Source organism: Opisthorchis viverrini, assembly GCF_000715545.1.
Source record: "Opisthorchis viverrini unplaced genomic scaffold opera_v5_140, whole genome shotgun sequence".
NCBI classification, from domain to species: domain Eukaryota; kingdom Metazoa; phylum Platyhelminthes; class Trematoda; order Opisthorchiida; family Opisthorchiidae; genus Opisthorchis; species Opisthorchis viverrini.
In genome coordinates, this window is record NW_008751796.1 from 680,837 (window position 1) to 698,915 (window position 18,079).

At 45.7% G+C, this 18,079-nt stretch overlaps 1 protein-coding gene across 1 annotated transcript in view; it reads right to left on the reverse strand.

Annotated features, from left to right (window-relative positions):
• The window catches only part of T265_06621 (hypothetical protein), a gene marked incomplete at both ends in the record, with an annotated part of 31,354 nt that overhangs the window by 1,751 nt on the left and 11,524 nt on the right, over positions 1–18,079 (reverse strand). The window contains 9 exons of the mRNA XM_009171934.1: positions 888–1,181; positions 2,589–2,705; positions 4,950–5,178; positions 7,584–7,873; positions 10,183–10,405; positions 11,117–11,409; positions 14,116–14,286; positions 16,740–16,820; positions 17,983–18,042. Coding sequence (XP_009170198.1) covers positions 888–1,181; positions 2,589–2,705; positions 4,950–5,178; positions 7,584–7,873; positions 10,183–10,405; positions 11,117–11,409; positions 14,116–14,286; positions 16,740–16,820; positions 17,983–18,042 — 1,758 coding nt within the window. The remainder of the gene's footprint in view (positions 1–887; positions 1,182–2,588; positions 2,706–4,949; positions 5,179–7,583; positions 7,874–10,182; positions 10,406–11,116; positions 11,410–14,115; positions 14,287–16,739; positions 16,821–17,982; positions 18,043–18,079) is intronic.

Genomic DNA, 18,079 nt, shown 5'->3' on the forward strand with positions numbered 1-18,079 from the left:
CTAGAATCACGTAACACAACAACTGTAACGTACAGCTAAGGTTGGTCCGAAAACCGAAATTCAGTGAGCCCTGTTCTTCTAGATGAACGCGACACCTGGCCACTGTGATACGAGCATATCCAGAGACTACGGGCTGTCGACCACAGCTTCCGGAGAATTATGCTGAAAACAAGATAGGCCGTTAGAATTCCCATCACACCGCACGACAACGCTGATTTCACGACCAGCTGCATGAATCCAGCAACTCGCCTGTAGTGGCCCCCATATGTCGAACTGTAAATTTGCGAACGAGGTCCTCAAACCAAATAATAATAACCGCTGAGCTACAACACACTTTCGGTTCCCAGCTGGAAGCTCGAGGACTGGTCCATTTGCCCAAGTCTAGACAGGATAAGTTGAGCTAGTGAGGTTGGCATGGAACCAAGGACGTTCCTCGGTCAGTCAATTTGCGCCTTAACCAATGAGCCATTTGGAACTTTGTTGCCAGCGCAGAGTAGACAGCCACAACCCGGAACTACCGGCGCATATAAAAGTACTGCACTAAAGTGACACTATTCGGATTCGAACAGTTGGGCCACAACTCATGACCTGTTTACACTCAGGTGGTTGAACGTAATCAAGCAGTAGACCACAAAGAAACTGACGTAAGATAATCAGCATACAGTTTAATGTCGTGCGATACGTCCGTCCCACACACCAGTACAAAAAAAATCAATCCCTAAGCCCAAGTAAAATGTTGTGACATCTGGAGTCAAGTGGTACAAGAAAACCTCACATCCACAGCCAAGCTAATTTGCAAGATAGATAACCTTCAGAGTACGTCTTATTTCGTCGGTGTGCACCAGAGGTAAAATTATTGGTCAACCAGAAGTGAAACTGTTGTGTACCTTTTGTCGGAACAACTGCGCTTGTTGCCAAGCAACTGGATTCCGCTCTTCATCCGAGTTAGTCTTTGTCCAGAGGCGACCCTTTAGGGCAATTTGTTTACATCCTTGGAACTGCGTGATGCTGAACAGTGGATCTGAGCCGGGTGAGAGAGGAACAGAGATTCCTGCAGCAGAGGTAGTAGCCGTAGAACAACCTGCGGCCGGTTCCGCGGATTCGGTGTCAAACCCAGAACACAAAGTAAACACAGCCATACTGTCGACAGAGTGTGAAACAAGATTGGCGAACAGCGAGACCTGAGGGGGAAGCAAACAGAAAGTAAATGCTACAGCAATATAAATGGATTTAACAGCGTATCCGGTTCTCAACAACGTAGGTCACTGAATTGTTGTTCTTGTCTTGTACACATCCCTACTCTCTATTGTCTCTCCATCTACATACAGAATAGTACTGAAGAACAATGTGGACATTGGTGTGATCTAAAGATGATAGGACGTTCGTTACAAACAGGTTTGCAAAGGCCCTAAGGCAAAATCTACTTCAAAAGGGTGCGATGGATTCTACCCGTTTGTGAATTGAACGCGGGCCTTCTGTGACCGAGAGCACGTTGAATTAAGAGACCATCCTTCGGAATCTGGTCGGTGTGTGGACATGGTTACATGTGTGTGACCACTGCGTAAATCCTACAGGTGAGTTTTTAACAAGCTCCTGGGGTAGAATTCACCCATAACGCCAAGACGTTGAAACCCACCATAAACGCGAGCGAAGGGCGGAAACTAGAGGACCGTCGAGTTCACTGAATGTTTACAATTAAACAGTCCTACATCATCGTTTCACACTTCGAATTGGCTTAAATAAACAAATAACCCGTCCGAATGTGGAGAACGCCCGTTACGTATACACAATATCTCGATTCCGCACTGACTCGCGATTATCAATCACTGTTTCATCGGTCCGGCAATGCTAAAAGTTCTGCGACTATAGATATTCGGCAGCTATATGCTATTCTCATTTGATTTTCAACGCACAGCAGCCGTAAAAGTTCTGCGACTATAGATATTCGGCATGCTATTCTCATTTGATTTTCAACGCACGGCAGCCAGGCTATGCGACCATGAGGCAATACTGGATGATGCACTACCGAAGGGCTAGTGTAAATGAACCTGGAAGGTCCGAAATTTGAAGACATTCCCACTGATGAAGAGGCACATGGGACCTCTAATTCATAGTCCAAAGGAAAGGTAGAAAGGATGGTCCTGAACGATATCGACTCCTTGGTTTTAGAAGTATTTCGACAAACGATGATAACAGCCAACTGTTAGGAGGTCAGAATAAACTTTTTTCTTAATCAGTCCTTCCTCGGGGGAAGACGATAGAGCGCACACCTGGTATTGACACGTAAGCCCGTTGGAGGATTAATTGAGGTGTGGTTTGACTACTCATTCCCGTGCAGGTAGTTAGTGTGGAAAATCGTTTGACAAGTCCACAGGTAGCCCACAGGTCAAATCGCAGGCTGCTAGTCGGCTAGGGTCATAGGTGATCCCAATATGCAGAAACTAGTATTGCCTTAACCTTGCACAACAAAATGGTTTTGCTTTCAAGACCTACTCATGACTAGTCACCAATCTGGTGTATTCTATTCCGACGCGGTGGACGTAACAGGGCCAAATCGATCTGAATGATAAAATAGGAGCAGACACTACCTTTCCAATAACATACTCCTCTGAAGGAACACGCAGCTTCCACTCGATGATGCCCTCATGATGAGCTGGGCTTCCTTCTTTACGGGCCAAATAGACCATCTTCCAGTCATGTTCCACCTGAGTGACAGAAATGATGAAATCCATGGTCAGGTGAAAACCGGAAGGCATGGTACATTACAGAAATTCAAAGGGGGCATTAAAATGAAACCAACTATTTTTTGTGGGATGTGATCGTGCCAGGCACAGAATGAGCACAGTCAATGATGAGGTTGAAAGTATGTTAGCCACTGGAGTAAACTCACAAAATATCTGTTAAAAACAACGGCTATTCGGGCGTCCGTCCGCTCCGAGGGGATCCTACTGCATCGATTCCAAAACCAAATGGTTGAACTGGTCTCCGGTATTTGTCTCAAAGTGTAAACGAAACAACGATCTAAAATGACCTGCACAAAAAACCTAAAATTCGAGACAGACCGCGTTGTTATCATGCAGAAATAAAAAAAACAACAGTCAAGTGTATCACGGCGAGTTCCATGCTTTCCGACAAGAGCACCAAATTTCGTTTCAAAGATTTTAGTAGATTTTAGTAGTAGTGTCATCTTCACTGCTTATTCATCTACAGTGCCAGCGAACTAATCGAAGCCCACTTCACTGCATTCCGACCTTGACTATCGTTCAACGATATCATATCAAGTATGAAGTGCATTGTGTTGATCATTTCATTCAAAAATATTCGCAAGTCCTACGCGTCATGTAACCGGTTTTTCACCAGCAAAGAAAAATTTCGGAACGTCGTTACTTTTGAGCCACACACCTAAATACTATTTGAGGAAAGAATAATGGATCACACCCAAGTTGCTCTATAGTTTAGAAAGGAAGTATTCTGAATGGAATTCAAGGTCACACCTTTTTTAAAAGAACGCTCATTGAGCCAACATAGCTGCTTGAAGAAACAACACGATTTAATTCCCAGTACTGGTGGGTGAACTCGTACAAATAAACAGTGGATTCGAAATAAGGTATAACTATCGAACACCTTCCGTTTCAGAGGGGTTTGGTAAACAGTCGGTGGATTTATTGCTGGGCAACGTTTCGCTTTTGACACAAAAGCTTCGTCAGGCCAAGTGAGTAAGTAAGTAGATTGATTGGGGTTTTAAGGCAGTCAGGGAACAAATCCGTGAGATTCCTTATAACTAGTGACTTGATCAGTGTTGGATGTTCAGTCTGATGTTCCTGTTTGTTGATTAGTGGGGATGACTAAGATTTACGATAGATTAGTTAGGGGGGATTCGTCTTTATGACGAACCCAAATTTTTCGTCCTCGCTTCTTCACTCTAGGACACCTTAATGGAAAATTCCTCTTGGGGTCGTTAACAGATTTCGTTCACCTGTGTTCGTCCAAGGGTGCTAAGACAACTGATTTGGGATGGTGGTGGGGTGGTTAATTGGATCTAACTATACTTGGATTTCATACTTTTAGACCCAGGTCATTTCGCTGATAACTGCACACTGTCTTGTGTCATCTCAGCTGATCTAAGACCGCTCTCCACATGTTTGCAAGTTCTACCCCCTCTATTCTATTCACACCGGGATGCTTGGCGATTTCCACCGCCTCGGCCACCAATCGCTGTGGTGTGAATCTTAAACCCCGTCTCAGGATGTCCACATTCCCTAACTCTATCCTATGCCCAGTGTCTAGAGCATGCCCTGCCATTGTCGAATATTTGACTAACACCTGGTATTCCTCTGCGTTTCTCGGTGGTCTGTTAATGGAACGCTTATGCTCACCGATTCTGGTGTGCAATTCCCTGGCTGTCTGACCTATATAAACCTATATGAACGTTGCTCAGGAATAAATCCACCGATTGTTTACCAAACCCTTCTGAAACGATGACTTCCCAATCGGTCCCAAACATTTTCCAATTTATCGAACATATAGTTTCAGGCCGCAAGTGGCAAGAAAATGAGTCAATCGGAACCGAGCGCCTATGGTGCGACCTTGCGGGAAATTCTGCGAAAGCTCCACGAATGCATCTACAACGATCACTCTGTGCGTCTACTACAAGCGGCCGCAAGTTCACGGAAAACCATTTAAGCGTCCAGACAGCTAGCTGAGGGAGTGATAGGTGCGATATGCAATAGGGATAAACATATCCTGCGCCCCGATGCAATAATCTTCTTATGTAAGGGTTTCAAATGGTTGCTTTCTCCATATAGGGTTATCAGACGTTTGGTTGATTCTTTTCCTAACACGTATGCACTTCGTGAGTGGTTTCTTTGTTCAAGTGGTCGAGCGCCAACAGATGGTGATGGTATGAATCCAAAGCAATAGGGGCCACCAAAAGTTCCACAGTGATTTACCTTTCTGTCTATATTTCGCCATCTATTGGCCACGGAACGCCAGCCGGAAAGCCCAGCGTCCGTTGCATGTTTGATCAATTCATCCGAATTCTTCGAAGACTGACCGGTCCAAGTACGTTCCCCCTCATTCAAAAAAGGTCGCTGATAAATGTCCAAGGCAGAGTTGTATCTGAGGTAGAACATGCCGTTTTTCAACTCTTCGGTGGAAGGTTCAAGAACAATATTATCGCTAGATCAAGAACAGAAGAGAAACAAAGGAGGGAGTATTTGTTTTAGCCCAGAATAGACTCTTCTGACTGAATTTGAATAGCTAAGGAGTTGGGGCCACACCAGCAGAGGATCAGCTGGGTGACCAGTTTTATCAATAGACGCCATTCGCCATCAAATTTGTGATCCTACTGTCGTGTTTCTGACTGGTAGCGAGTTGCGAATATCGACGACAGTCGGCCAGGGTGATATAGAAATCGTCCAGTTGTGAAGACATTTCGGTGCCCAACTGCCAAGGAAGCGCGAACGCCGAGATACCGCCAGGTTGTCCAAACCTAGTCAGCAGCAGCAGTCGAGATTCTGAAGTTGAGTTTGAACCAAAAAAACTTCCTCTCAGTAAGCTCGCAGCCGGTAGTTCAAAGATAGCTAGCTGATAAACTAAAAACGTCACTATCAAGTCGATTCGTGTGGCCAACCACTCACTACTGACGCAACGATGTATACCATTGAAAAAACCGTTCAGCTGTGCCACCCTTTCGGTGCCTAGCTGCCATGCCGCCAGAAGGAAGCACGAGGGCTGGGATACTGCCAGGTTGCCCAAGCCTAGACAGGGGAAATCGAGAGGCAGAAGTCAGATTCGAACCAAGAACCTTCCAGTCAGTAAATTCGCGCTCTAACCACTTGGACTATCTCGCCCCTGTATACCATTGACGAAACATGCAATGTAGGGTCTAGTCTGGTGCCCAAGCTCCACCCCCACATCGTTATTTGTACGAAAAGAAACTACTCACATGGTTGCTGAAAAGTGTTCTTTCATTACGGTTTAATATTCAAACCGATTAACGGCTTAGTTCGTTTTTCTTTTCATGGTCAATAGCTCACTAAACCGGTCACAGATTATGACAGTTCGTTCGTACTGAACTCTGTTGGTCAGCGCAGTCTTATGCAGCCAAATTCGCGTAGCTCCATTTGATCAGGTGCTCCCAGATGGGGGGGGGGGGCAGCGATTGTATGCAAACCCTGTACCAAGTGTTTTGTGACTGGTAAGACAGCCAATTTTCAAAAAAACTTTCCAGGACTATGGTTCGAGCAACACAGTCACGGATAACAAGGAGACCACAAAAGTGATTAGTATGAGACAAATGATGTACTAAATACGGCATGCTCAGACACGCCCTCCTAAATGTCACTTCAGTTACCCGACAAGAATGACGCACGAGAGCCACCAGTAGAGTGACCAGCACCTGAAAAGATTCTGGTCAATTCGAAACAACTCAGAAAAGCCAAATGTCACTGGATCCACAATATTGTCAAACTGTGCTCGACCGTGACTTTACTTGCCCACTGCTCTGATTAGACTAACAGATGTTCCCGTCATGTTCCGATGAAGTATGATCAAACGCGCTCTCCTATTTTGTGGCATCCACGTTACCGTCTGTAGAGGTTACCCAATAGATCACGCGTCACAAACACTCAAACCACGTGACAATTCCTGTCCCACTCGCAACCTTAGCCGACAGCGTGCACACTACGATTTCCCACCCATCTTTGTTTACGCGGCTACCACCTACGTCACGCGCCAGGCTTACGAACTTCAACCACATCAAGTCAATTAGCGAATATACACTCATTTGCAAACCAATTTGGTTCTTTCGAGAGACTCACCTGGGACCCAACTGAATCTTTGGTTTATGATGTTCTAGGGCAACTGAATGTGCTGCACCAGGCCGCCTCATGTTTCAGTCGCTACGATATTTGAAATATCGCGATGCATGTATATATTTGTAATATACTACTCATAAGGTTGCTGAAAATCCATCAACAGCCCACGATCGGTTTCGCCCTTCTTGGGGCTCATCAGGTAGGCGCAGTCCCCGGGTTTCCGTCAACCTTATGTTCTACTTGAAACCAAATTGCACGTGCAAGTTGTATTCATGTTCGTGCAACCCCTCTCTTCACATTGAACACAAAGTAGGCATAAAACCCGGCCCAAAACACGCGCGCACAGGACAGGAAGTCAACCGAGCTCCGCAAGTCTCCACGGCTAACCACGCGTTGCGGCTATAGTGCAGAGAAGACATATCCCGCGTCCGGAACTTCACTCAGCAACTTTCACCGGTTGTCTTCAAACGATAAGTCAATTATTGGCTTATTCCACATTTCGCACTGTATCTATTTTTATCAAATGCACGTAACTAATGTGATCATCAGCATCCTGGTAAAACGGACTTTTGTTAGAGCTTGCCACCTTCTGAGAATTACGTTACAACCAGAGCACTAACAAGTCCAAGACGTAGTAGACCCCAATAAGACTAAGTCGCATTGATGAGTAGGCGCGTCACAGAAAGTTCGGCTTTCAGGATAGTTCAGTGAGCCGTTTCCAACAATTAAACAAATGAATTGAAGATGAGAGAGCGGATCACTTACCCCTCCCAACTGGGTTCTGCTGACACACCCCCCGGGCCCAGCTCACCACGAGCGCGCCGCCACTCCAATGGACCGGTTCTGCGACCAGGCAACGGCCGCTCCGGTGCTTTGGGAGGTTTAAAAAAGGAGCACAGTTCACGTATTACCTGATGCATTGAGAAGGGATTTTGAACATCATCCCCAGGGACCAAACTACGCTTCATGTTCCAAGCAGCAACTGCAGTTAGATGAATGTTGACCAGGTAGGCGGCCAAATATCCTTCGGAAAAATATTTGCGACGGGATATGATCTAGAAAAGCAAAAAATCCCCTTCAGCAACAGAATGAGTTCATCGCAATACAGGATTATATCTGTAAGAAAACAGCAACTTTGGGAATGAGGCTGACGAAACTCTACAGCTCAACCGCGTCAATGACAGCAAACAACCATCCCTTCTCCGGGATATACAACAACAAGTATGGGACGAAACTTATCGAACATGGATTGGTATTCTACCATACAGATAAGCCCCAAATGGTGCGGAAAACACGCGAGCGTCACACAATGTGCGAGCGCGACCACTATACTGCCGCACACAATCTTCGAATAACCTCTTCTTACATGAATATCTTTCATTAGACGAAATTCAGAGCCTAGTTCTCATGAAGTCCAAATGGATCTCCAAATCCAAGACTCAAGCAGTCTTTATTCCGATTCCATCTGATTGTGACTCAAGCAATATCTCGGTTAATGTTGTACAAACTTAACATCCACACTGGGTGGGAATTGTGCGGTCGCATTTTCATACGTCGTCACCCGGGCAAGTGCTTCATCTATTCCAAGACCGTGCCCAATAGGCATTTGTTCCCTATAACCGAACTGTTTGTGGAAACAGTCCAAGGGATCCCGTCAGGGAGTCTCTATCGGAGGGGACAAGTGTCTATCAGAATCTTTAGTCTCACCTTGAGTTTTATATCCAATTTATTGTGCATATTATGTGATATATTGTCCTGTATATCATACATGAAATAGTTGGCTGGAGGGGGGCGAGATGGCCCGAGTGGTAAGAGCGCGGATTTACTGACCGGAAGGTCCGTGATTCGAACCCGACCTCTGCCTCTCGACTTCCCCTGTCTAGGCTAGGACAACCTGGCAGTCTCCCCGCCCTCGTGGCATGGCAGTAAGGCGCAGAAAGGGTACTAGAGCTGAACAATTTATATTTTTTTATTTATTATTATACTGCCGAAACAGTTATATGAAGGAGGAATGAATTATTTGGAACATACAAACCAACATGCCAACTGGGATAATTCTTCTCACGTTTTTTATACTCCTAAATATGAACCGGTAGCATCCAGAAGAAATCTACACCCCGGAGCATTTCCTTCCCCAACCAGGACTAACTTTGCACGCTCCCGTCACCGGTCTTTGTTCGAATTGGTTAGATGTGATGTGTTCAGCGTATAGAAGGAACATCAAAGTTGTCACTCAAAAACGTGTCATCATGATTAGCCGCATATTGCGATCGACGAGGGGAAAACCATGCCAAAGACTCCTCAGAATCTCTAATCCAGAATGGATCAATCAGAGGAGTGAGTGGGATAAGCCGCGAATTTCACTACTGCGTATCCAACTTCGAACGTTGAGTTTCCACTGAGCTTGCCCATAGCCTACAACTAACAGAAAACCAACTAAATAAAAAACAAAAGTGAGTTTCATGCAAGTTGTCCGTAAGGAGAGCGGTGCTTGTCCTTGAAAATGAGTGTTCGCTTGTGCCACAAGGACAGAAACATCCAGAGCTGCGGTGATTAGGCCAGGTATTATTGCGCGTACCGAATCACCGTTTGCCAAAGAGAGTGCTTTTTTCCGTGCCCAATCCATTGCCCATAGCCTACAACTAACAGAAAACCAACTAAATAAAAAACAAAAGTGAGTTTCATGCAAGTTGTCCGTAAGGAGAGCGGTGCTTGTCCTTGAAAATGAGTGTTCGCTTGTGCCACAAGGACAGAAACATCCAGAGCTGCGGTGATTAGGCCAGGTATTATTGCGCGTACCGAATCACCGTTTGCCAAAGAGAGTGCTTTTTTCCGTGCCCAATCGTGAGTGACGCAAGCAGAGAGGTGGTCAATCTTTGGCCTGGCAGAGGAGTATGAAAAAGTTTACCAAAAGTCGGGTGCTGTCGGCACGACTCGCCTTCCAGGATGGGGACCACGTGATCCCCACTGTGTCTGATTGAAAACGTTGCATGATATGGCTGCTATTCAGTGTCAGTGAAGTTCCTGTCGTCAGTTTCTATGCAGATTGTCTAAATGAGTGTATGTAGACCTGGGCAACTCGGAAAGATTGTGGTAAATCAGCAACAAGTCCCTTCCCCATCCATTTTTATTCTTTTCTTCAAAATACGGCTTTCGTTCGCGCCTCATTTGTAATAAGACACTAGACGAGGGTTTTCTGGTAACTCACTAGGTTAGTGTATCGAAGTGCCAAACGGATGTACTCCCACCCTGTACAGGCAGCGTCTCCAGTCTAACACTAGATTCAGTTATATTATCGAAGAGAATTCACGATGCACTCGTCACTCGATGACACGTTTAGGTGACAAAAAGGCCATCCACTCACTTCCTTAAAATTTCTTGTATACCTCCATGTCACGTCCTGAATGTCGACCGCCTGAAGAGACTGAGGGTCAGAAAAATCGAAGCAGAGTGGGGGAATGGTGTAAGCAAATACGTATTGGAGCTCCTTGCCCCAACCACATTCATAGAGAAGAGGTTGATCGACCTCACCACTAGGGTCGCAATGTACCCAACGATAGTCTCCGGAATCCGGGTCTTCCAACCAGCTGGAATGAGCAGAGAAAAACGGGAATTGACAAGAGTCTATTAGACGGAATTTGGAGAAACTGAGGTGAGCCTTACATGACAGGCTGATCGACTGAATCACATTGAACAATTCGTGGCTGGAGGTAATGTCTGGAATCCCACAACTCAGAAACAAAATCTTTCGGAAATACCAGAACATTCGAAAAAATCACTCTAAAATATCTACATGGCTAACACGACATTGTGTATCGTAACCTTTAAGTACATCCTCCAGTAAAAGCATCCAAAGTGTCCCCTGGTCACGCGAAACTTCTCCTGAATGAAGTCACGGTTAGAATCCCCAAGTGCTATGTGTGAAGTTTAAGCTTCAAGGCTTTTGTTTGCGATGCCAATATATAAAGATTTAAAAATCTTAAAATCTGTCAATTCAGTAAGTGAAGCAAGATGGCTGACAGCATTCGTTGAAATACGGGTAGTCTGGGCTCGCCGAGCTTCGTACCAGCCGTTTGTACGCACGTTAACTACACCGACAGATTGGGCGTGAATCGACCATTTTGGGGAACAGAAGGTTGTTCAAATCTCAAGAGGGGATCGAAGCGAATCTCCCCCACCGCAATCAAAGTGACAAGTTGCTGCAGTACATTGTCCGCGGGAGTACAACGAAGGACTAAGGAAGCAGTTGATGCCGCCCAACACGCGACACGAACTGAAACACTTCACACCTCACTCACATTTCGCACCATACATGATCGGACAGATCAGAAATGTAACGGCATGCGGGAAACCACGGTCTTCCTCCGTCCACATTCGAGGGACGACGAGCAGACACAAGAAGCAGTATAAAACAGCTGGTCCATTCACCACATCGACCAAAACGCGTTTGCAGTAGAGTCGCCGGGTTGTTGTATCGGGGAAACCGATGGACAGAGTGGCCAGATGGACAGCGAAAGACCTCCACCATTTGAGCATCACCTTCAATTTCTGACCCCCAAGGAGGTGCGATTTCCGCTAAGTTCATTTTGGCCTGAAAACGACAGATAAGATGGAAGGATATATAATACGTATATGTATATATAAGTACTATAAAATAAAATGGTAACGTCTGAATTCATAGGTCATGGAAAATCGTGGCGTGGAAACGGACACGTAGCTGCTAATGCAATTCAACTTTTCTGTTCTGGCACGATTCGTCCGGTGCATCAACACCAAGGAAGAGAGACGACATTGAACGCCGAACGACGTGGGATTACGGATGATTAGCTACCCTGAAAGAAGCCAGTCAGTTTAACAAACTGCGAAACACTATTGGCGGTCCACCAATACGTTGGGTTCACAAATTGTTAGGATCACTTGAAATGGTATACAGGTTTCAGTTTCATTCAAAAATCGCCTATACTAAGGAGGATGAAAGCTCAACAAGAGAAGAAAGACCGTCACACTCTGAAAGGTGACTGAATGATGCCATATCCTTAAAGTATGTTCAAACTATTCTTTATGCTGTATACACCAGTTCGAGATAACCAATAAATAATAATCATTCAGCTGTAGCGCCTTTTCGGTGCCTAAGTGTCATACCACCCGAAGGAAGCACGAGGGCTGGGATACTGTCAAGTTGTCCAAGCCTAGACAGGTGAAGTCGAGAGGCAGAGGTCGGGTTCGAACCACGGACCTTCCGGCTAGTAAATTCGCGCTCTGACCACTTGAGCCATCTCGCCCCCCGTTCGAGATCACACCCAACACTTTAGCTGCTGCGCTGCCGTGCCAGGTAACCCTAAGTAGCCTAGTAGCTCGGTAAAATACCAGAAAAGATTGTAGAGTTAAGAAGGGATCTGACCTGAGCCTAGCCAGTACAACCTCGGGAGCCGTTATTACAAACCGGCTACGAACGATCAACAAAGGATGCACTCGCTAGGAGAAGAAATAGAGCTGGAGAAATCCAAAACATGAACCGCAAGGTCACTAGTTCGCGCTCTCTCAGTTTCGTCACAGGTTAATGGATCTGAATAAAAATGAAGCAGCTGTACAGTGCTCAACAGTACGCAGTGTTCACCGACACAATCAAATCTCAATCGACAAGTACCAAATCTACTCACACTACAATCAATCGATCGGTCGCGACTCAGAGGAATAATTATTTCATATGATGAGTGAAACTGAGTAGTTGTCAAACCGGAACCTGATCAATAGGTCATTCAGTGATGTGGATCATTTGATCGAAGTATGACCGATGCTCTTCATCCAACTGACAGCTAATCACACTACCGCTCGTGGCCCAAATGTCAAGCGGTGGCCGATTCGAAACTCTCAGTTTCGTCGCCATAAGGATGAAACAGCTTCTCAGCTTTTCGTCATTGATTTCCGTCACTGAGAGAAGAGAATTCAAATTGTCATCTTACGGAAGAGTTAACCAACGCAAGACGGCCGTTGTATGCAACTCCCAGGAAAGGTCGTGTGCCTGCGGCTTTAGACGGTTCCTTAGACGGAGAGATGAAGGTACACACCCATCTCTTCCAGATAATCTTCAAATTCTTCTGCAAGGGTGGTGGTGGCTGGTGTCTCGATTTCTAAGACTGACAGACAGTAGCACAAACATAAATATGTGTTTCTTGTTGAACAGTGTCGGAGCAGGGGCTTATCAAGTTCGAAGGTTGGGTTGAATTCAGATAATAATAATAATAATAATAATAATAACAATAATAATAATAATCGTTCAGCTGTAACACCCTTTTGGTGCTTAGCCGCCGTGCCATCCGAAGGAAGCATGAGGACTTGGATACTGCCAGGTTGTCCAAGCCTAGACAGGTGAAGTCGAGAGGCAGAGGTCGGGTTCGAACCACGGACCCTCCGGTCAGTAAATTCGCGCTCTAACCACTTGAGCAATCTCGCACTTTTTTGGAGTGACGTATTTGGATCGAAGCACACTGAGAAACTGACAGTTTAGACCAACAGCGACGGGCGACTTCAGGAAACTGTGCGCTACACCCCACTTTAAAATAAGTATGTCGATAAAACAGAATGATTCTCAACACACCACAAACGGTGTAGATAGTGCCACAAAAATAAACGGTTATTTCATCTCTAGACAGTTTATTCTCAAAGCTACTACCTTTGGTCGGTCCTTCTTGACGTTCCACCGAGAACTTTTAACTCCCTGAAACGACCGGTGAGGTCAACACGTACCACAGTGGGTTTTGCTGCACCTACTGATAAGCAAAGTTTGCAAATCTCTGCTGGACCCCATTTCGGGCCACCAAACTTCACACATGGGACCACAGGTTCTCACTAGAACAGCGAAACGGATAGACACCGAAGAATGAAATTTGATCAAGTGAGAGGGGTCACAGGCACCTCTCAAGATTCTCAACAACATGCGTATTTCTGCGAGACAACCAACAACGAACCTAACACCACCAGTAGGAGCAGTAACAAGGGAAGTCCCGACATTGGGGAAACCGGCATCCTGCGTACACTGCATAGCTCCCTTCCCAATCCCCCCACTTAGCAGTCCACCTACAGTGCTCTATTTACGCTCCCGCCTCCAATGCGCAGCTACCTACCCCACCTCCCCAAATCATCGGTGAACGAAACTGTGGCAGCTACAACCACCGTACGGCAAGTACGCTCTTATCACAGCTGACAATGATGATGATGATGCTGATGATGATCGACGTTCATTGAACACCGGATACGAGAAAAAGTTTGACGAGAAAACGGAGCGAATAACACTTACCTTACATATGTCACAATAAAAATCTTCAACCCATCTGAAAAATTCTTCCCTGAACCAGCGGAGCATTTCGTGAAGAAAATCTCTGGGTTTCACCTGTTCGATAGGACATTCAGCCTTATGCGCAGCCAGTTCAACCAGATGATCCAAAGGTAAGAAGCTACGGGCGAGAGACTGTCATGGGGAAGAAGAATAGTAACCAAAGTCACAAACTTTCGCTTTTAAGGTATACATAGGTATGTACCTCCAGCAGTAGGCATAGTGTGCTTAAGTGAGAATTATTCGAAACGAACTAATCGAACGAACTTAGAAGGGTTGTTAATCGGCCTGACCGGTCGCAAACTCTGTAATAGCGATGGGTGTTTTCTTGTTGACGTGGCGATCCTAACAGAAAGGGACACTTCACTGCGTACGCCACTGAGCCCAAAGCATCAGTGTCCCTGAGCAAGATGTCTAGTGACTGAAGGTCCTATGGAAGCTACCAACAAAGATGAATTCATTGGTTACTGCTTCCACACTTTACTGCCAAGTTAGGCAGCAAACTCGGCCACCCACCCCGCATCGTTTCTGCTCAGGGAACAAGGTACAGGAAAGACGTGACCAAGCCACTATAGAGTAAAACCACCTCATAAATCGATCAAGAGAATTCAGAACTAGCGATCCGATGCTCCTATCAAGTACAGGAAATCGAGTTGTATAAGTGAAGCACAAAAAAATGGGTTCACCCAACTTACTGATGAAACCACCAGCAAACTAGTAGAGATAGTGTGGTGGGGAACTGCGTGTAACACAATCGGCAGAGGATCTAGCTGTACGTATACAACTTGAAGTTTCCGTGAGACTGCACGAAACCTCCCCTTTTCCACTAGTGATGGAACGCACATAATATGAACTGCTTTGCAGATTTTGGGTTCAGAATACCCTATTAATCCATCCCTCCCCCCAAAGAAAAAAACTCCAGCTGGGGAGCAGACACATCCCTCAGTAGATGACCCAAAGTAGGTTTGGGTCTCAAACAGTGTTTTCCGACATAGATGTTGCTCTAAGGAACAACATCCAATATCCTCAGTTTTGGTTGAAAGGACTAAGGCTCAGTGAAACACACTAAGGTCTGCCTAGAACAAGCAGATAGAGAGCTGTACACCGGCCCGGCTCAATCAGTCAGTCAGTTTATTAGCTATAAACCATGTACCAAGGGTATGCTACTTCGGCCACCGAAAAATGATGAAGCAGGAAAGACATAGCCAATCATTGAAGGTGATGACATGATCAATTCGTTCAGAAAGTTGGTCGGCTACGCATTGAAGGGGATTGCTTTGATGTACGACCGCCACTGACGGCCATGTCTGACAGTGTCATTAATCGTTTGTGAGTCGAGTCTCAGGGAGACGGCAGTTTACTGGTTAGCGTTTCCACAATTGACTGCCAGGCCACACACTATCCACCTGTCAGTCGCTTCCACTCAGCTCAAAATGGGTCAAACACTGACAGCTTTCGTATGTTCGCTGATTCTTGCAGAAGTGTAAACCCTGCTCTTGACAGACAAACTGATGTCAGGCTGGCGAAATCGCTGTCGGAGGTTGGCAAAAGCTGTCCAGGCCTTCCCGATTCAAGCAGTAATTGAATCTTCAACCAGTCCACTGGAACTCATACAACCGCTTCGGTAGACAAATTTACCTATCACGTCGATTGGCTTGTCTGCAAGCATGAGCCTTGGGTTTGGTTCTACCAAATTTTGTGGCAACACTTTGCATTTTGCGGGTGTGAAGAGCATGCCAGACCAAGCGGCAGAATTATTTAGGTTATCGACCATGGTTTGCATTTTTGAAGAAATTGAACCATGGAGGGCAATAACTCAAAGTCTGTGAACGAACGTCCCGGAAACATTTCGATCCCTAGGGTTTTAGAGACAGGTAGCGAGAGAGAGCGAGCCTTGCCTTACACCGCTGAACGTGGTGAACTCAGGCAACCGGCATTGGAAAGCACACGAGGAGATTAAAAAGACCACCAAGAAACGCAGATGACTACCGGGCATTGGTCAGAGACCGGACGATGTTGAAGCACCACCAGACACATCGTACGGAACAGGTTCGGAGAATTAGGAAGTTTCGAGCGAATTCTACGATTCAAACCATGGCGACTGATAGCTGAGGCGATGGAAATCGCCAGGCATTTAAGTGTAAACAAAGCAGAGAGCATAAAGCTGGACGTTGTGTGGATTTATATCAACCGTGGCACTAACTCACCAATACGAATTTTAAGCAACACTCAAGAGGAATTTCCAAGTAAAGCGCTGTGAACCAGAAAAGCCAGAATCCTAGACTATTCATGAAACTCTGGTTCACCACACTAGCTAGTAAAAAACTCCTAGCCGACACCTAACATCGATTTAACCTGCTGTTAGAAGGAGACTTACTGATGGGTTCTGCGTCTGCTTTAGAAATCGGCCAACCTTGTAACCTCGACCTGATGAAGATTTTGTGTCAAAAGCGAAACGGTGTCAAGCAACGTGTCCACCGATTGTTTACCAAACCCTTTTTGAAACGATCCGAATATTTTCCAAGCGATTAAAGAAGCCATTCTGTTGTTTGAGCAAAGTTTGTCATTGAACTTTTTCAACGACTTACTTGAGCTGCCGGGTCCAAGTAACGCAAAATTCTGATCTTGTACGAAGTGATCGCGTAAAACTGATCCACCGGTGGAAGAACCTGGTTAGAAGAAGAAGAAGAAAGCGAACATAAAATTTTCGTTCAAAAGAGCTCATTCAAGCCTGTGGTGCTTAGACATGCAGTTAGATCTAAAAGTCATGCAGTGGGCCAACCAGCCTAGCAAAAAAAATGCGACTATGAAAGTGCTTCTGAGTTCTCAGAAAAATGCCAACCCAGGCAAAAGGGACCGAAAAGAGTTAGAAAAGGTCGGCCCCGAAAACCGCACACTCCAATCGCCCAATGATTGACCATGACCGCCGACGCACTATCCAATACGGTCGAAATACTTTTAAAACCAAAGAGTCCGGTGCTGCTCAAGAGGAACCCGCTGTGGGCAGCCACATCGGGAATGAAACTGTGATAACTTAATCCCTGCGCCCTCAGGTTAGACCAACCCCCTCAACCGAAAAGGTCATACTGTTGAGTCATCAGCTTTCGGCAGGGTCCCCAAAGGAAACTCTACCGTCTGCTGCCTCATAGGTCAGACTTTTGAGTCAGAGGTTAGGGGCAGGATTCCCGAACAAAACCCTACGTCCTCCCACCGCCTTGTGGGTCAGACTTTCTACTCAAAGGCTCAAGGTGGGGTACATCAAACAAACCCCCTTCCTCGGCCTGGGCAACCGGGGAGTATCACTATCCCGCACAGTTCGGTGTCCACCGATATTCCTGTCCAATCCCTTCCAAGCCAACTATTTCATGTATGATATACAAGACAATATGTCACATAATATGCACAATAAATTGGATATAAAACTCAAGGTGAGACTAAAGATTCTGATAGACACTTGTCCCCTCCGATAGAGACTCCCTGACGGGATCCCTTGGACTGTTTCCACAAACAGTTCGGTTATAGGGAACAAATGCCTATTGGGCACGGTCTTGGAATAGATGAAGCACTTGCCCGGGTGACGACGTATGAAAATGCGACCGCACAATTCCCACCCAGTGTGGATGTTAAGTTTGTACAACATTAACCGAGATATTGCTTGAGTCACAATCAGATGGAATCGGAATAAAGACTGCTTGAGTCTTGATTTGGAGACTCCATTTGGACTTCATGAGAACTAGGCTCTGAATTTCGTCTAATGAAAGATATCGATGTAAGAAGAGGTTAATCGAAAACTGTGTGTTGAAAAACGCCAGTTGAAAGGTAAGAACATACGTGCTGTGGTTGTGGTTGACTCGATGACTGGGGTTGGACCACCGCCTCGGGTTTTTCATGCTGAAAAAGAAACAATCTACTCAAGTCACATCAAGTG